The sequence below is a fragment of the Thunnus thynnus genome, chromosome 9, assembly GCF_963924715.1.
Source record: "Thunnus thynnus chromosome 9, fThuThy2.1, whole genome shotgun sequence".
Lineage (NCBI taxonomy): Eukaryota > Metazoa > Chordata > Actinopteri > Scombriformes > Scombridae > Thunnus > Thunnus thynnus.
The window spans coordinates 14542094-14561622 of record NC_089525.1 but is presented as its reverse complement, the minus strand read 5'-3'; the positions used below and the strand labels follow the sequence as shown (position 1 = coordinate 14561622).

At 38.5% G+C, this 19529-nt stretch overlaps 3 protein-coding genes across 3 annotated transcripts in view; all 3 read left to right on the top strand.

Moving 5' to 3' along the window:
- The window catches only part of col23a1a (collagen type XXIII alpha 1 chain a), a 121712-nt gene extending 113465 nt beyond the window's left edge, over window positions 1-8247 (top strand). The window contains 14 exon segments of the mRNA XM_067599072.1: window positions 1194-1238; window positions 1399-1443; window positions 1603-1683; window positions 1778-1831; window positions 2284-2358; window positions 2451-2477; window positions 2571-2630; window positions 2740-2811; window positions 2907-2933; window positions 3044-3097; window positions 3329-3415; window positions 3615-3710; window positions 4539-4577; window positions 5381-8247. Coding sequence (XP_067455173.1) covers window positions 1194-1238; window positions 1399-1443; window positions 1603-1683; window positions 1778-1831; window positions 2284-2358; window positions 2451-2477; window positions 2571-2630; window positions 2740-2811; window positions 2907-2933; window positions 3044-3097; window positions 3329-3415; window positions 3615-3710; window positions 4539-4577; window positions 5381-5431 — 813 coding nt within the window. The 3' untranslated portion in view covers window positions 5432-8247.
- Window positions 8248-11541: 3294 nt separating this feature from the next.
- Window positions 11542-15838, top strand: rack1 (receptor for activated C kinase 1). Its single transcript, XM_067599065.1, has 8 exons — window positions 11542-11758; window positions 12231-12402; window positions 13538-13685; window positions 14197-14292; window positions 14530-14640; window positions 14983-15123; window positions 15372-15482; window positions 15726-15838. The coding sequence occupies exons 1-8, from the start codon at window positions 11650-11652 to the stop codon at window positions 15789-15791; spliced, it is 954 nt and encodes a 317-aa protein (XP_067455166.1). The 5' UTR covers window positions 11542-11649; the 3' UTR covers window positions 15792-15838.
- Window positions 15839-16428: 590 nt separating this feature from the next.
- On the top strand, window positions 16429-18707 carry nme5 (NME/NM23 family member 5). The gene is made up of 5 exons (XM_067599066.1): window positions 16429-16763; window positions 17607-17812; window positions 18056-18156; window positions 18256-18374; window positions 18524-18707. The coding sequence occupies exons 1-5, from the start codon at window positions 16638-16640 to the stop codon at window positions 18605-18607; spliced, it is 636 nt and encodes a 211-aa protein (XP_067455167.1). The 5' UTR covers window positions 16429-16637; the 3' UTR covers window positions 18608-18707.
- Window positions 18708-19529: the final 822 nt, after the last annotated feature.

Sequence of the window (19529 nt, the reverse complement as noted above, 5' to 3'; positions counted from 1 at the left end):
AACCAAAAGTTAGAAATTGGAAAGCAGCTGCACACCTCCGGGAAGCAACATGGTTTCCTTTTTTATTACTTCAAGATGGCCGAAGACTTCAGAGGGAGAAGTAACAAGTGTTATATTGTGGATGTAGAGATTAAGGAGTGTGATTTAAAGGAGCTGTCACCCATCAACCACCATAGAAGATAGCATGGGATGGATATGGCATGCATGTGCACACTAGTCTTGACCCATTCTAAGTGTTACATGAAGTTAAATTAATGTTTTGTTTCTCCTCCTTTTGTCCAACAGTCTCATCCTGCGTCAAAACAATCAACAGAATGGAAAATGATGCTTATTGTGTAGTACAAACCACATTCAGTCATTTTTTACAACTGATACGAGATAAAATTACTTCAAGTTGGTTGTGATTAGTGAACGACGGTCATCAGCTTTGTTTACTGACAGGCCCACATTGTGAAATCCATCAGCCTTGTTGTATTGTTTTGTGTTGGCAGAGGTTCAAGCCTTATGGTGAAATTCTGCGAGCTTCCAGTTTTTGCACCATTGTGATAAACACTGAGTATTAACAGGTCTATGTACTGTATACACTGTGTTCATGTGACAAATCTGATGTTATTTTATTAAAAACCAATCTATATAATATAGTAAGAAACCGATCTTCCCTCAGTTTTACGGAGCTTTATAGCTTCTTTGAGCTCATTGTTGTTGGATTTATGGCCCACAGCTTTACTGTTTTGGTAGTTTTACTGTTTTCGGCCACAAGAGCCAGCCATTTCAACAAAAAAAGCTTTGATAAACTTAATGTACGCTTTCTACCCAGCACCAAACAGCAGACAAACTTAGCGACTAGCTGGTGAACATAGTGGAGCATTTAGCTGCTAAAGAGCCAAATCTTTTTCTCAGGAGTCAGTGGAAAGTAAAACAGAACTAAAAGGAGAGTGAATAATGGACTTGCATTCATTAGAGGGACACAAACACAACTCCAAACAATTGCCAATTTTGCTCCATGTCTGCTAGATGTGAAACTAAGCTAATGTTTGCTAATAAGTTTGCCGTATCAACATCATGTTTCCACTGGACAGACATGTTTCCACTATTGCAGGTGCAACATGAATAAATTGTACTTTAGTAAAAGATTAGACACTTTATTAAGTTTATCTGGGTCAATTTCTTTCTTTCTGTTTGTCTTACACCAGGGCCCACCTGGACCACCCGGACCTCCAGGCCCTGCAGGGGAAAAGGTAAGGGCCTCTGAATATATTGCACCCTCTTGTCATCCTACCATTGCATAGCCATCAGCTAATAATGAGATTTAATGAAAACCAAAGTAGCTTTCATGTTAAAACATGACTTTTTGCAGTGTTAATAGAGTGAATCTTTCCTCTCTTTGTCTTCTATTAGGGTGAGCTCGGTTTACCTGGGCCAGCAGGAGTTGATGGGGAGAAGGTATGATTGCAAAGAGGAAGAAATTACACACAGTGTGTGTTAACTCTTAGATGCTATCATTTGTGAATAGATACAGTATATATAGTGGTCTGAAATCTTCTTTTCCTTTTCTCTGCCGTTCTCTGTGCTGAATGTGACTCCTTTATTTTTTGCCTCCAGGGACCTAAAGGAGACATGGGTGAGACAGGACCTTCTGGAGAGAGAGGAGAGAAGGGAGAGATGGGACTTTCTGGACCTACTGTAAGTAGTGACAGCAAACTTTTTTTTTTTTTGATATACAAACAGTGAAAAATATGTTAACAGTTGGAAGTTAATCTTGCTCTTTGTGGGTCAGGGTATGGACGGACATAAGGGAGAGAAAGGCGACTGCAGACTGGATGACAACCTGGTCAGTGTAACACACAAATTCTTCACATTAACTCTACATTCACTTATATGTTTCTACATGAATGCTTTATGCTTTATTACCAATTATGAATACTTTACATTACTGCCGACTATTCTGAAAACCTTTCTGCAGATTTTTGAATAGCTTTTCCCATCCGTCAGGCAGCCATAGGTTTATATTGATATCTGTATGGCATGAAAATCAGTTGGCAGATTCCTCATCTGTGAGTTGTGTCACTGATTCCAGTGAACATCAAGGCTGCATTTCAAGAGTCAAATTGATTTTCACACCATATAGAAATGAATGGAAACTGATGGCTGGTCATAAAAGCTTGCAAAAACACTGGAACAGCCCTTTATGCAGTCAGACATCTCTGGGCCTGACATGCGTTAAATTGATCCACAATGTGCTTCCTGCTCCTGTTACACTCTTTTACTTTCACCGGTGCTCAGGTTCAGATGATTTCCCAGCCGGGCCCACCTGGCCCACCAGGCCCACCAGGAGTTCCCGGGTCCCCTGGATCCACGGTGAGTACTTATATCTATCCCAATCAAGGTAGAAACTATTCAAGTTTGCACCAGCAGTTGTCAGCACACTCACAGCTCGCCATGTTTTTCAGGGGCTGCATGGAATGCCTGGTCCGAAGGTAAGACTGCAAGGCAGTGTCTCTAGTACAGCATGTGGTGAAGGCTATGGTGTGTGATTGTTTGGTGCTCAGTGTTTCTGTGTTCTAATGCAGGGGGAGCCTGGATTTGGCATGAAGGGAGAGAAGGGGGACATTGGCGCTCCTGGACTCAGAGTAAGTCACACTGAGCCAGTGTTATCCTAATGAAACATGGAATACTTAATGTATGAAACAGGACAACCGGACATAATGCATGGATGATAATAATGAACCTTAACTGCAGGGATCAGATGGCCACCAGGGTGCACCTGGGTCTGCAGGGTTAGTGGGTCTTCCAGGTGCCAAGGGAGAAAAAGTAAGCACTCTATAAATGTGTTTTCTACATCTTTTTTTTTTGTCTTTTGTCTTGAGTTAAACATAATTTTCATGTTTGTGAATATGTGTTCACAGGGCAGACCGGGTGAGCCTGGACTAGATGTGAGTTTCTCAATGAGAATTTTTGACATTTTCGATTAGATCATTTCCAATTTAATTAACTTATTCAGATAATAAGCTACTTTCTGACCTGTTTGTGTATCTATGTCCAGGGTTTTCCAGGAGTGATGGGAGATAAAGGTGACCGAGGCGAAAGAGGAGAGAAGGTTGGTGCAAAAAAGAAATATGATATTATCTTCATTTAAATACACCCAATTATATATTTTTTACTGTATACGCATGGCTTTATTTGACCTTTCTAGACATGTAGTGATTGTTTCTCATTAATTCAGCCATTTAAAATGCCTAAAGAGACTATATCTGCAGTTTGTGTGTGTGTGTGTGAGAGAGAGAGAGTGTTTGTTTATGTGCCTAACTGTTGTTCTCTTCATGTCCAGGGTGACAGGGGAGCAGTGGGAAAGAGAGGTCTAAAGGGCCAGAAGGGAGAACAGGGTCCTCCAGGCCTGGATCAGCCCTGTCCTGTGGTATGTCACCTCCCCACACACACACACACACATTAAACTGATTTACTTACCATCACTTTCCACTTGCATTTAACTCTAAAGACAGACAGTATTTCCTCGTTTTCTGTTTCACTCTCAGCACTGTTTCTGTCATTTCCTATGCTTTTTTTCTGCAAGTTTCTTTCTCAACACTGTGAATGTAACTGGCTCTTGCTGACAGGGTTGTGATAAGACTAAAGGTCTGTCTGTGGAAGCAGGGCTATCTTCCCCTCCTCCTCCTCTTCCTCCTTCCGGCCCCGAGGCCCCCTGTCCTGTGGTACAGTATCTCTGCCTCCTTCCTCCTCTCTCATCACCATTCATGCACTATACTGCTGTTGCTATTCTCTATTCAAACACTGTCTATTTTTTGTCTTTGTCATTTCTATCAAACTCTGTTATGCATGTGGCGACAGTCTCAAACCCATAGTACACGTACTGTGTGTCTAGTTGTAGTTTGTCCTTGGAAAAAAGCCTTCTCATAAAATAAATTGCAAAAAATAAAAAGTGTCAGTATTAACTGGCTCCTGGAGCCAGCTGGAGCACAGTGATGTCAGGACATTGATCCCTATAATCACTGAAAATCAAAGGCCTTTCTCGTCATTAGTGAAATGATGAGAACAATGCCGGGTTATAAGAATCTCTTCTCCAGCTACAAGAAAACACAACTCCAAAAATACAGATGTTTTGGCATTCTGTTCTCACAGTTAGGAGCTTACACAGACACATCAATTCTCCTGTTAAACGAAAGAGAGAAAACTGAAAACGTGCGCTTTTAGAATGTGTTACTTTGAGCAAAGACAAATCTTCCAGATTACAGATAAAAACAGTACATCAAAATGTAAAAACATGATTTTTGAGCATGTTTGACTTTTTAAATTTTTCTCTTTTGCCTGAATTTGTGCTCTCATAGTTCAGGCTCCACCTTTGCTTTAATTTATAACACTTTGATGATGAGGAGTCCACACCTTAAACAGTGTTGCTGATATATAAATTAGAAGGATACAAAAGTTTTTTGTAAAGTAAAGAAAAAAAGAACTGTGTCTAAGCGTACATCACTTCACATTTTCTTCCTTGTTAACCTTCCACTGCTGTTCTCACCCCGCAGGGACACGATGGACTGCCCATACCAGGCTGCTGGCACAAGGTGAGTGTCTCTTCTTCAAAAAAAAGCATATTGTTAACTAATGAAATGATTAGCATTTGGTCATGACAGCAACTGGCACGGTCAGAGAATAGTAAAAAAAAAAAAGCTAACACTATCTGCAATGAAGATTGTCACTCATGGATTGTCATTGCTTGACTCTGATTTGATACAGGGGCATTTTGTAAGTATATTACAGTGTGTGAGCTTGTAACTGTAATGCGTGCACATTTGAGCTCAGTAATTATTGGCTAAGTTTAATACAAAAGGGCTTATATTTGGATTTGGATTTGTTATGCTACTAATAATTGATGCCTACTATTCTTTATTTGCAGTGATGACTAACCAGCAGCATGGAATCTGTACATATTGATATGGTATATATTGCAACTGAATACTACACCAACAACCCACTCCCTTTTTCCTTTTTTTATAAAAACATTTTATATAATATATTGAGACTTTTTTTTTTAACATGGACAGTATTATGAAAAAATTTAAACTCTAGAGATCCAGTGTTGTTGCAGCCATGCTTTTAAAGAGAAGGAACTGAACTGGTAGTGGGACTCTTTGAAGGACAGTCCAGATGACAGTGTCGGAGTGCCCAGACAGTCTAACTGCCTTACTAACACAGTCTGACTCGCTGCCCGGTTGTGATCATAAACGCTGTATGGGAGTGACGGTGTGTGCACGCGCTCACCCAGTCTCACAGACGGGTGCTTGGACGGATGGACGGATCTCTCAGACTGTGGCAGATGGAGGAGTGTGGGTCACTACTCTCTTCTCCTCTCTCTGTTTTCTGAAAGGAGGAGATGACGAGGCAGAAGCTCAAACGCAAGCGTCTCTCTCAGCCCTGAAGGAGTGCGGGGGAACTCGGTGGAGAAAGGACACATAGACAAAGGGGGGGCAGACTGGCCTACATGAAGCACAGCAAGCCATGTACTGCCTCAGTGCCAAAGTGAACACTCATATCCTCCAGTATGGAAACTCTCCAGGAGGGGGCGACAGAGAACACTGCATTTCCATATTCACCCGGGAAGAAGAGAGGACACACCTGTGGCTGATGATGTTGCACGACAGCTTGAGAATCAGTTGTTTGGGAGTCACTTAACGTCACTGGCACATAAGGAAGGATTTACTGCACAGATACATTGAACATGATATGGTGATCTCTTGTATGGCTCTTTTGTTAAGGTCTTCACTAATTAAATGCATGATCATAACAAGGCACAGCGTTGTTTAGCATCCCGACAGCTTGTAAGACTGACTTGTGGTCCCTCGTTGAAACCTCAAACGACAGTAGATTCATTTTCATTTGCAGTCTTTAATATTCTTTCCATTTTAACAAACCACTCAGACAAAGTCAGTAAGTCTACCTTTTTATGGCTTACACTTGAGGCAGTGGTGACCTGTGTGTTGTTTGTTTTATTCTGTTATATTCTTATATCGTCGTCCAGTTACATTTTGCATTCCTGTGCATTGCCATGTTTGTGGAATTTATAGATAAGGAAACTTCAAAGCCAGATTTGAAGGAACCATTTATAGTATTCATGATAAACCAATGTGTCAGTGTTTCAACTAGAGGGCAGATCAGCTTACTACATTGGTTCTGTTTTAATTGCCTTGACAAATGATTGCCAATCAATATTTTCTTAATTGTTTCCAGTGTAACATCCACTGCTCATTATCTTTTAATCACATATGAACACGTAATGTTTTAATCGCTGTTGCCAGTTTCTCTGGATGACAGTTAAAGTTCTTGCTGCTGACTTAAATGTGTGTTTGTTTGATATTTTTTTGAATCATTATTAGTCATCTGGACTGAAGGACTAACATACTAAAGTATGAAATTTGAATCAAATGTATTCACAACCATTTTTTTGGAAATTATTCATTTTTATTCAGCAATACATTTTACCACAATGGTTTATAACTCAGTTATTTTACATTTCCTGTGTGTACTTTCTTTCAGTTATCACAAACTGTTTCATTCTTTGCCATCACGCAACTTTTATTAGCGTGTTTTGGTCTTTGTAATACATTTTTCTCAGATGTAATAATTTTTTTGGTGCTGAAATACTTTCATGTATCCATTGAAAGCTCTACTCCTCATATACTTGGCAGATTCACACATGTGCACAGATACACATGGATCGTTGTTTAAAGATATTGTAAGGAAAAAAAGAATTTGTACTTGGCTATTTTCAGATATTCTGCTACATGTATACAGGTCAGAGATAACATGGAGTCATTATTATTCTGTTAACATGAACACATTCATAGAAAATGGTATTTTACATTTTCTTAGTGGGCATCTGTATATTCTACATTAATATTAGTTGCACTTTTTGATACAATATTAATCATATTCAGTTGTTATATTTTTGTAAGGCAGCATACATGTTCAAGTTATCCACCAGACAAGACAGCTATCACTTACAACATTTTAATTGTTTGATGTTTAATTGGTAAATTATATTTTGTCACCATCCACATACAGGCTGCTAAACATTTCTAATTCCATTTCTCTCCCACAACCACCAACACTGCAACTTTTGCAAATCCAAACAGGGTCAATATAAGCGTTATATACAATATACAATATATGTTTGAGTTTGTTCTTTTTAAGTATGTTTTTAGACATGATCTCCATTTTAAACACATGGACATGAATGGATATGTGAGGTGTGAAAAAGTGACAATGACAGTTTCCAAATGGCGTTTTGAGCTAATCAGTGGTGTATTTACATGTGCCGGATCTTTTTACATGATTTAAATTCTTGCTTCATCTGCGATTCCAGTTAGGTTCAAATGACAGTGTAGGAGAGCTGCATTTCACTTACACATTTATCTCTTAATAACTCTTAATTAAAAATGTCCACCAGCTGATCTGTAAACTGCCTAATGTTTTAGTACAATAGTCATGATGTAGGTCACATATCCCTCCACTGGTGGTTCCTGTTTAGGTCTGAAATTAGAGCAAAGTCGGTGTGTAACGTAACGTCTTATCAGCTTTATTTTTGCAAGGGTCAGTTTACATATACAGTACTTGCGAAATGCCAAAGTTGCATTACTGACTTCACACAAAACAATTTTCATATTATAAGGATGAATTTGATGTAAAGTCCCACTAATTTATTTTATTTTTTTATGTTAGCAGGGTCAGCGCAACAAATATACCTGTACAGTATCATTGATTTATGAAGTTAAAGTTATTCTAGAAATGTTTTCTGTAAATGAGATCCATATCAATAAGCTAAGGTAGAATAGCAAAAATACAAAACTTTATTTGAAAGACATGATAAACAATGTCGAATGAGAAACGATAAAGCAGAATGGTTTAACTCTAAACCACACTGTCCTTGGCATTTTCACTGCAAGCTGATGGTTATCTGTCACTTAACATTATTACATGTGTTTATTTCTTTTGCAGATTCTATCAGTTTCAGTTTTAAGGCTTAATGGAGTCAGCACACGGCACAGTGTCTGCATACGGTTTGGTGTTTAAGCAAATTATATATCGCAGTATTAGCTTGACTTTGTGAGAATGTTGTTTTGGTTGTGTATTTGGTTGTAAAAGAATTAAGCTATTTTTGTAATTACTTGTCTAAATATGTATAACGTGAAATTTGGTGAACTAAACATGCAGACTGAAATAAACTCTCCAGTTTTATGGTTTCTTGTTCATTGAATCATAATCACAGAATTATTTATGAAGTATACATTCATTTAACATTAATAAATTATTCAACCAACACTACCCCGTACTCTGTGAACAGAAAATACAATGACATAACACATAGGCATGTAATTACTTAGAAAAGTCATCAAAGCCTCCAGTGACAAATGAATTTGGTTAGAGGTGCAAATAAATAAACTATAAATGGGACAACACCAGAAAATCTGGTCCTTTAAGTTAAAGATATTCATTCCCTTTGATATGTCTCTACACAAATGACCAAAAAATTATAATCAGAGGCCAATACATCATAATTGTAGGTACTACAAGTGAAATAACTGCCCTGCTCCATGTATATCCCTATAAAACTGAACCAAAGCTGCATTTAAATAAATACAGTACAGACATTAGTGGAAAAGTCTCCAGATCTGATGCATCCTGCTCAATGTGTTCATAAATTCGTCTCACCTCGAAGTTGCTGTTGACCTCTGACCTCCCTGTGGAAATCAACAGAGCATTTCATTAGCTTAATCTAACTCCACACAACACTGGTTGAAAATGTTCTCATCCACATGGTGTTAGTTATGGCATCGCTGTTTTCCTAATAAGCTATTAAAAGTGAAAAAAAAGTTGCTTTGGAGCATCTGACTCAAATATGCCTATATGAAGCGCAGATAATGGTTCGTTAGCCATCAGGCCAGTACAGATGTGTGCTCTTGATTTTACAAATGTAATCAAACTAATGCAGAGACATTTTCACAAATCATTCGCATATGTCCTCCATTGTTACAGTTGAATGAGCTCATTGTTTCTAAGACTCAACAACAGGTTGCACAATTGGTTGCAGTTAAAAACTGGAACACAGTCATACAGCATTAACATCTGCTTGAACTGTTAACAACTCTGAATTTTATGTTTTTAATTTTAAATAAAGCTAGTTTGAACAAATGATCCTATATTTGTTGTTCAGTGTTTGTGACTATTAAATTGGTGCCACGTTTGTTATAGTCATGGACCATCATGGGATTATATATCTGTGTTGCATTCATCTATATGTTTAAATGAGGTAATAGGTAAATACATATTTTTTTACATAAAAGCATGCATTCACAATTTCAGTAAATACTTCAACAATGTGTTTGAACTTTGTAGCTTCAGCTAACACATAAAAAACAAAGATTATTTTAAAAAAATATCCTATCAATTAATAACATGACTGCACTGCTGACATCATGATGCAGATTTCAAAAACAGTCGATCTAAATGGATACAGTATTAAAGGTTTGTGATCTCACTGTTATCTTTAAACCTTGTACACTGATAGGTGGGTGTAATAATAAGAAAGAATTGTCTCTTAACTCCTGTTTAGAGAAGTGTAAATAATATAATATGTTCAAAATTACATACAGTATTGCTAATGATTTTAAAATGATCACTTTGGATATACTGGATGTACATTTTCTTTTTTCAAAAATTTAATTTGGCCTTACAATAACTATTCTTGTAGGAACAATAACAATGCATTCCTATCAATAACAATACAAAGACCTTAGAAAAAAAGAACAAAAACAGCTGGCTATCATAACCATAAATGAACAAAGAACATAGATCAAAAAAAATAAATTAACATACATGGGATCAATCCTCCTTACAAAGAGATTTAAAAAAAAAATGTCAATAATTGTTGTAGCATTGATTGTTCACATTCAATAAAACAGATGAAGGGACAGCAGAAAAAAACCACAATCTTGATGACAAGTCAAGACAAAACACATGAAACCAAGACAGTTCGACACAGTTGTTGTACTGGCTGATGTGTTTGAACTTGCATCGGTAAAGAAGAAAAGTAATTCTTAAATTCATTTATAAACCAGGTTAATCCATATGATATTACCTAAAACAGATATTTCTTTACACAGATGATCTAAATAAACTAGAATTTCAAATGTAGTCAAATGGTAAGATATTGTTAACCAATTATGCAAGCTCAGCCAAAACTCTGATGGGAACATGAATAAAAAAGATTCACATCAACCTCAAACTGAAAGCTATTATTGTACCTAATATTGTACTTTCTACTCCACTACATTTATTTGACAGCTTTAATTAGGTTTCAGATGAATATTTAACACAATGGATAATATAAAAAGCTTTTAAAATACAACACATTGCTGAAGATGAAACCAGTGGTTTCCAACATCTAACAAAAAGCAGTGTGTAGTCGGGTTCACATTTCAGATCTCTATGAGTTGTTAACAGCTCCACCAAATACTGATTTTTCCCTTTAAACTCCTCACATGGTTTCATTTCAATAAATGTTCAAACGATCCAATATTTCACCAAACATCAAAGATTAGAGAAAAAGTCCCAAAACTGAAAACAGATTTGAATATCAGAACTTTGTTTTTTCTTCTTTCGTCTCCCATTAATCATCTCACGACCCCTCAGACTTATCTGGTGACCCTTTGGAGGGGCCCGATCCCTAGGTTGGGAACCACTGGACTAAACCAGCTAACTGTATATAAAGTAGTTCAAACTAGCTCCACCTCCAGCAGCCACAACAGTAACATGCTGCTTACACACTGATGCTTCAGTATTAATAATCTAATGATGTCATATATAATAATATATCAGTCAGAGGGACCAAACCACTACTTTAACTGCAATACTTTACTACATTACATAATACTACATTTAGCTGCCAATACTTATGTTCTTTTACTCAAGCAGGATTTTCCATGCAGGACATTTACTTGTAATAGTACTTTGTAATACTATTACGAGTATTTTTACATTGCAGTATTGGTACTTTTACTAAAGTAAAGGCTCTACCACCGCTGTCTAGGAGAAATTGTCAATTTAAAGAGTATTTATTTGATATTGCAGTCTTGTTGTCTCTTACTTTGACTTTTGTGTCTCTTATAAAATCGAGAAAAAACATTTTTAACGTTTTCCCTGTAATTGTGTTATTACATTTCTTATCACTGATGAGTATCTGAGCAGTTTGTAAACCTGAAAGCACCACATACATTCTCTATGGGTCCATGTGAATGACTGAATGAGAGTGTTGTATGCTGTCAAAAGGGGAGTATTTGTTTTACAGATGCGGTTTAATTCAGAAGCATAAAACCTCCATTAGATCACAAACATTTCATACTAAGTTTCTCAAACCAGTGTAGGTTGAATATTGTGAGACTTTCAGCCATCTGCAAGTGAAAAAGCGTGAAGTCCACATCTCCCAGCATCCTCTGCGGCCTGCTCACCCCTCATAGTTATTGCATCCGGGTGTGAACTTCCTTTTCCTCTGTGCCCAGATGCGATGAGGACCTAGGTTGCCTTGGACCTCTGAAAAATCCGAATCCATCCTTGCAAAAGGCGCCACCGAACCTCGCCAAAATGACCGAGCAGATGACAGTGAGGGGGACCCTGAAGGGGCACAGTGGATGGGTCACCCAGATCGCTACTACACCCCAGTATCCCGACATGATCCTGTCGGCGTCCCGAGGTGAGGCTTCCCCCCGCCGGCTCCGCCAACATGGCCGGGATAGCATTAGTCAGCTAGCTGGTTGGCTTCCGTAACGTAAGATAAACGGCGCTACGTGTGTGAGTGAAACATTAAAGATGTAGAAACTACGACGGGGGTGTATAACGTTGTTGTAGTTTCTTGTTACACTGACAGAAAGTGCTCAAACTTTGTTGAAAAGACGCCGGTTAGCCGAGCTAGCTAACACTGCCTAGCGTCTAATGAAACTCAGCCTCAGATACACACATTGCATGTTTGACACGTGTAATAACAGACAAGTGAAGTGACATAGTTGTTTAAAATCTTCGTATATTTAGCCTGTTGGCTAAATGTTTGACCGTGTTCTCTTGCCATGTTAGCATTGCATGCTAATGTCTAAACTTATCTGCTCTTTTCCTGAATGAATTATAAACCTGGAGTAAAAAAAATCTGCATGTATCTTTGTTCTTTTCAGACAAGTCTATCATCATGTGGAAGCTGACCCGTGATGAGACCAACTATGGCATCCCCCAGCGCTCCCTGAAGGGCCACTCTCACTTTGTAAGTGATGTTGTCATCTCCTCAGATGGACAGTTCGCCCTGTCAGGCGCCTGGGACGGCACCCTCCGCCTGTGGGACCTCACCACGTAAGTGCAGGTTGTGGATATCTCTTCACTACTGGTCAGGTGGTCATGTAGTTTCCTCTGAAGGGCTGCTGTAGGCGATTTGTATGTGTACTTGTGCAACACCTGTGGGACTGCAGGTAAAAGTAAAGCAGAAGTTTCCTTAATCTTTCATGCATGATTCAGCATGCATGGAGTCAGATATGACCTCGGATATGATTTCTGTAGCAGGAAACATGTAATCTGTCTTTTTTATGCTGATTCTACTTAAAGTAATTAAATTTCATCCCAAAATTTTTGTAACTGCACTGCATAATGAGTAGCAAGTTTGTTGTAAAACTTAATACACTTTACCAGGACCTGGTGTAGCTCAGCTGTAGGATTCACATATTTTTTGTGACTCCTGTAGCAGAGCTACACCAGGTCTGGGTAAAGAGAGTTAAGTTGATAGAAACACAGGCTAAACAGTGTTTCCAGTTACTCTGGTTGACATTGCATCAACTTGATGGATCTCAAAATAGACAGAAATGTGACAGATGTTAAAAATGGCCTCTATCAGGGTTTAGGGCAATATGGCTAATATCTCTAAAATACAAGTTTAAATAACTGAGAAAGCAGAATTATGTGAAATCTGGTTCTTTTTAGTCAGTCATATGGTGCTGCAATGTATCATCTACAAACTTATGTTCTGATTTCAATCAAAATTCAAATTGTACTTTAGATTGTCTTATTTCTAAAACACCAGGAAGCCACGCTGAAAGTATCAGCTGTTACTGACAATGTCTTTATCAGCACAAGTCTGACGGGACGAAGTGGCATTACTGGCAGAGTTTAGGACAAAAATCCATCCAGTGATAAGATTACATATTCATGGATTAAGGATGATGCCAGTTCACACAATCTTTTATTTTTTACCCTAGAGATGATGAATTAAACGGTACATGTACCTTTTCCAGCTTTAACTTTCACCGTGTAGACACAGAAAACGGATTAAAGAAAAGTTGTATTGACTCTTAAATCAGTTTGTAGCTTTTGTAAAAGAGACATTAGTTCATACCCAGTGTAGCTGTAGCGATTGTTGACGCTTCCTTCTACTTGGGTGTCTTGGGTTTTGCGACAGTTTGGTTAATCTAAAATGTTTCGTGTGATGTCTCCCCAGTGGCCTCACCACCCGGCAGTTTGTTGGCCACACCAAGGATGTTCTTAGCGTGGCCTTCTCTGCTGATAACCGTCAGATTGTGTCTGGCTCCCGGGACAAGACCATCAAGCTGTGGAACACCCTTGGAGTCTGCAAGTACACTATCCAGGTGAGCTGCCGACCCCTGTTCTTGTCTGTCAGTGGAACTAGATTCTAGTGGATTCAACTGTTATGACCTAACGCTACTTTGAATACAGAGCTGATGTTAGATAGTAGGGAAGTTTCAAACTGCCTTTTTAATTTGTAGTTTTTCTCAAATGCAGTTCAAATTAATGTCATAAGGAAAAATTCTGCTCAATTAGTCATCAGTGGAAACATTTTTTTACAAAACTAGCATGGAACAACAGTGAAGTTGATTTCCTGCATTGCCGTGCCTTAATATCATTCAACAAATGATAGTGACCTTTTGTTGAACCTGTGTGTGTATATATTTAGGTGTCATGTTTTAACAAATGAGCAGCTGAACAAAATGCTTAACTGTAAACATCCATGTTTGTCCCATCTTGCTTGCCTTATAATAGAGACGGCAATGATTTAATCTCATTGTAATGAAACTAATCACTAATGTTTGGTAGCCAGCGAATCTTTAGTGAGAATTTATGAACTTCTTCTCTTTGCAGGATGAGGGCCATTCTGAGTGGGTCTCCTGCGTGCGCTTCTCCCCCAACAGCAGCAACCCCATCATTGTCTCTTGCGGCTGGGACAAGATGGTCAAGGTATGTTGTTCCTTTTTAAAACTCACCTCATATGTTGCCTCAAGTCCTCTTGTAGCTCTTAAAAGAAGCTGAATTAAACTGTTTTGTTTGCCCAGTGGTTTGGAAAAACTGGCATGTATTATCTGAGCTTCTCACTGATAAAAATGTGTTTATGAGGGCACAACCCTTATAGCTTTATATGATCTACCACCATACTACCGTGTGTGTGTGACGAAGTCTTTCTGTTGTTGCTCGTAGGTTTGGAACCTGGCCAACTGCAAGCTGAAGACAAACCACATCGGCCACACTGGCTACCTGAACACAGTGACCGTCTCTCCTGATGGCTCCCTGTGTGCATCCGGTGGAAAGGTATGATATAAACCTATTATTGTAGACCGCCACAGAATGATTTTTGATATTTCCTCCCAACATTTTGAACTCAATTGAAGAACCAGTTGGAAATCCAGCTTGCAGGTTTCAACAGTGATGGAAACTTAATAAACGTCTGTTTAACAGTGATGATAAAGAGGCTGTTTCTGAGTGTTACCTGCACTAAAAAAGATAATTGTGTTAATGCCAAAGGCTCGTAAAAATAATCATGCAAACAACTTAGTAGTTGGCTTATAAGAAGCATGTAAATATCATAGAAATTGACTTTGCTCATGAATGTGGTCATTAAATCACATTTTTTTCCCCCCTCTTTCCATTCAGGACGGCCAGGCCATGCTGTGGGACCTGAATGAGGGCAAGCACCTCTACACCCTGGACAGCGGTGACACCATCAACGCCCTCTGCTTCAGCCCTAACCGTTACTGGCTGTGTGCCGCCACCGGCCCCAGTATCAAGATCTGGGTAAAAGACTTCATCCTAAATACCTCCTGTGCAGTGTCTGGTGAATTAGAGCTAAAGTTTAAAGGGCGATGATGGAACTTTCAATGCCAACTGTATTCTTTGATGATAAAGAGGCTGTTTCTGAGCTCTATCATTGACCTATCTGTATCATTGTGTACTTTCTGGATCTTTTAATTTCTGTTATTGATCCTTTGCTACCTCTGTGCAGTTACTGATTGCTCTGCCTTTGCTTGCTGTTTTTCATGCAGGATCTGGAGGGCAAGATTATTGTGGATGAGCTGAGACAGGAAGTGATCAGCACAAACAGCAAGGCTGAACCCCCACAGTGTACTTCCCTGGCATGGTCTGCTGATGGACAGGTATAACACTCAACTCTTTAGGATCTTTAAGTATAGATGTCTGGCTACCCCACTAGTTGGTGGTGGTGATGTTTAACCCCCGGTGATTATACCCATTCACTTATAACTCTGATTTACAATGGTGACAGTCCTGCAAATATGAGGGGTACTACAAACACACTTGCTACAGTATTAATTAACTTATTATAGGTCTGTAAATTCTGTGATCAGTGTTGACCTCTGTCCCTCTTTATTTCTTTACAGACCCTGTTTGCTGGCTACACTGACAACCTGATCAGAGTGTGGCAGGTTACTATTGGAACCCGATAAGAACTTTTCATCAAAGTAACTTTGAATAAAAGACAGTTTGAAAAGAATATGTGTGGCGTGTTGGCTTCAACACTTTATGGTCAATTCAATGATTCTGACGAGCACAAATATGGTTATTACAGGTAAAACTTTTTCATCTTTTAATTTAGTATATCATCAGCAGGGACAGCACTGCAAGTTGGAAGCGGTTGAAAGTCACATTACATCATGTGTCAAAGGGGTTAAGAGGACAAAAAAAATTGGACAAGTAACGATATATATGTGGCAACATCTGAATCATACTATAAAAATTCAACACTAGTGACTTTATTGATCAATTTCAATATGAATTAAATGAAAGAATGTGTACTCATGTCAAATTTAATTTTTTATTTATAATAAACACTGCTCGTGCGTTTCAGCCATAGCTCTTCCTCGGAGCATCCCTATTTCTGTTTAGCGTGTGTGATTTCAGATAATATACCGGTACAATTAAGAATCAAGGTGTTGGGAATATCTTAAAAGTCATAAGGTGGGAAAACTATTGACTAAAATGATTTTTTGTTTTGGGAATCGGACTACATTACCCTCTCACTTTGTGTGGATTGTCCTTCTTGGCTCGCCATAGACTTACCGATGGTATCCTAGCAACCCAAACAGTAGATATTCAGAGCGAGAGGCAGCGCGTCAGATGAGCTAAAAACCGCACTTAAATTGATAAATACTTTGCATCTACACCGTATGTGCTAGTGTTACCAGTGCTAACGTAATTTCAGTCTAACTTTAATGTTGCGTAGACAGAACTGTCTAAACACATTTAACTTTGAGGATACACAGATGCTTGTTTAGCACAAGTTACACGGGAAGATGGACCAAACCCCATTTCGTCGTATTTATGTGGAGAGAACTCTGGCCCTCATTAAACCAGATGCCGTCCACAAAAGTGAGGAGATAGAGGACATTATCCTCAAGTCGGGCTTCGCTATCCTACAGGTTGGTTCAAATGTCTTCAAAAATACAGTAGCGGGCGTTTTATTAGGAAGAGGTTGAGGATTTTGTTTGTGTTGTTACTTTCTATTTATAAGATGCTCCTTCATGAAGTGTCACTGCAGTATTGATTATAACCTGGCTGATACATCGGTATGGCATGAATATTTTTGGCTGATTGATCACAGATATATTGTGATCTCTATATATGATAGCTGACAAGTAACAAGATACTGCAGAACAAATACCAGAGATGTTTAAGGTAAACAGCCATTCTATAGTTTGTCCACCAGAGAGCACTGACTAGTGTATTTTTTAAAAGAAAAATGCCTTTCTTAGTATATCATCATGGTTACACTCCTTTAGTAACCAAATGTAAGGGATCTTTATCAGAAATTAATTATCACACTCTTAAATATTAAGGTCAATATTGGCCTCAAAAATCAGGTGAGCTCTAATTCTCATTGGGAGGACAAAATAACCCCAACAGAGATGATCAGCATGGAAGAAATGCTAAATGTTTGTGACATAAACTGCTTTTTGACACTGATTAAGAGGTGTATTTTTGTCAAATTAGGTCAATTTCTTACGGTGCAGTATCTTCCTTGCTAATTGGATTTTAAAATGAATTGCTTACAAAATCTCACACCTACTAATGCATCAGATGCCATGTGGATGGTCTCCAATACTTCCTGACAAACACTGTCTCACTTAAGTCTGTGAAAATTCATCTCAATCATCTGGATCTGAGTTGAAGATAAATAAGTGGATTGTCTATGATCCAGTAAATTGGATTCAGCTTTCTGCACACATTTCACTCAAGTTTCCAATACTTCATCCCTGCGGCAGAAGCGGAAGCTGCAGTTAAGTCCAGAGCAGTGCAGTGACTTCTACGCAGACCAGTATGGAAAGCTCTTCTTTCCCAGCCTGACTGCCTTCATGAGCTCTGGCCCCGTCATCGCCCTCACTCTGGCCCGTAACAATGCAATTGCCCACTGGAAGTCCATCATAGGACCTGTCAACAGCACCAAGGCCAGAGAAACTCATCCAGAATGGTCAGTCTGATAACTTAAAAAGTGTTCCTTCTATGGCACATGTGCTTTTATTTATATGTATTGTATTACAGTTGTGGGCATTATGTGTGAATCATTGCCTTGGAAGGCTGACAGGAAAGTGGGGCCTACACACAAACCAGGCCTGTAATCTATCCCATAATATCATGCAAGATAGTTAAGTGCCTGCTAATGCATCGAATGTCAATTTAGAGGTTAAACGTTTGTGCTGTTTGATTTCTTCAGCCTTAGAGCAAAATATGGCACTTCTGACTTGAAGAACGCACTTCATGGTAGCGAGTCATTTCATGCAGCTGAGAGGGAGATTAAATTCATGTTCCCAAACTGTAAGTAATACACACACACACACACTCTCTCTCGCACAGACTGTTATTTGTATAAAAATGTGTCTACGATTCTGTAACCCAAATGCGTTCTTGCCGCAGCTGTAATCGAGCCCTTTCCTACAAGAGAGGCAACCGAAGAATACCTGAGCAGATACGTAAACCCGACTTTGCTACATGGACTCACTGAGCTCTGCAAGCACAAACCTCTCAACCCCTGTGTAAGTATTCAATGTTCAATATTTATAGATATACAGGTGGACAGATGTATTCATTAGCCAGTTATTTATTGCCATCGAATTTTTGCTAGTGTTAAACTTTGGTTCCTGCAACATCTTACTCTATTATCCGGCACTGTTGTTCTCTGTAGATTTGGCTTGCTGACTGGCTGATCAAACACAATCCAAACATGCCTCAAATATGTGAAGAAGCCATTGTGGAAGAAGCAGAATGACATCTGGGGGAAAAGAGGGATGAATACATAATTCCAAGTGATCTAGCAGATTTGTCTGTTCAGTCCTTTGATCAAATAAAATGCCTTTTTTTACCACTAATCATCTGTTTGTGTTGCAGTGAAGTTGGCCTACTTACAAACCATTTGTTCTTTTTTAACTTGTTTTTTTTTTAAAGGGTGCGACTTGTTTCACAGTCTAAAGCAAACACAGAAGATTTATATAAGAACACTAGCGACTGGTTTTAATCCTTCAATAAATGGAATATCTCAGATTTGTTTATAACTCAATCTTTCACAAACACATCAAATAAGCATTAAAGTATTTTATTCAGGCTGTTTCACAGCAGCTTTCATGACAGTTAAGAGATTGATTATGCAAGAAAAACAATCTCAAAGACCACTCTAACACTAGTATGTTTTTTTATTGTAGTTCAGCTATCACAGAAGATAAATATTAAGAGATTAATTGTAAATATTGAGACATGGATGATTAAGTCTTTAAAAACAATTTGACTGTTTGGTCTGCAGCAGTTTGTAACATAATGATTGTAGCTTCATCTTTGTATGTATCTAATTCATTGTGTAGCCAGACCTTGCCAAGCTGTGGTAGATTGAAGATCTGCTGGAGAGGCTTTCTACACAAGGAGGGCTTAATGGGTATACAAATAGATGGATGGATGATAAATCAAGTCATATGTCCTTTATCAAACAGACCAACACATGCCAGTTAATTTCAGATGGTCTACTATTTACAGGATTTAGAGAAAAAAAGAGGAGCAATTTACAGTGGATTTCAGTACATCATATTATGGCCACATTGATCACCATGGAGTTGAATCAACACCTTTCTGACAGACCCGATAAACACGGAATATAACCACAAAATCAGTGTCCATTGTACTTTGTGTTTTATTTCATTATT

Coding starts and splice junctions, on each gene's coding strand:
- rack1 (XM_067599065.1), top strand. CDS start 11,650: ATGACCGAGCAGATGACAGTGAGGGGGACCCTGAAGGGGCACAGTGGA. Junction 11,759..12,230: donor GATCCTGTCGGCGTCCCGAG/GTGAGGCTTCCC, acceptor TGTTCTTTTCAG/ACAAGTCTATCATCATGTGG. Junction 14,641..14,982: donor TGTGTGCATCCGGTGGAAAG/GTATGATATAAA, acceptor CTTTCCATTCAG/GACGGCCAGGCCATGCTGTG.
- nme5 (XM_067599066.1), top strand. CDS start 16,638: ATGGACCAAACCCCATTTCGTCGTATTTATGTGGAGAGAACTCTGGCC. Junction 17,813..18,055: donor AGAGAAACTCATCCAGAATG/GTCAGTCTGATA, acceptor TGATTTCTTCAG/CCTTAGAGCAAAATATGGCA. Junction 18,157..18,255: donor TAAATTCATGTTCCCAAACT/GTAAGTAATACA, acceptor TTCTTGCCGCAG/CTGTAATCGAGCCCTTTCCT.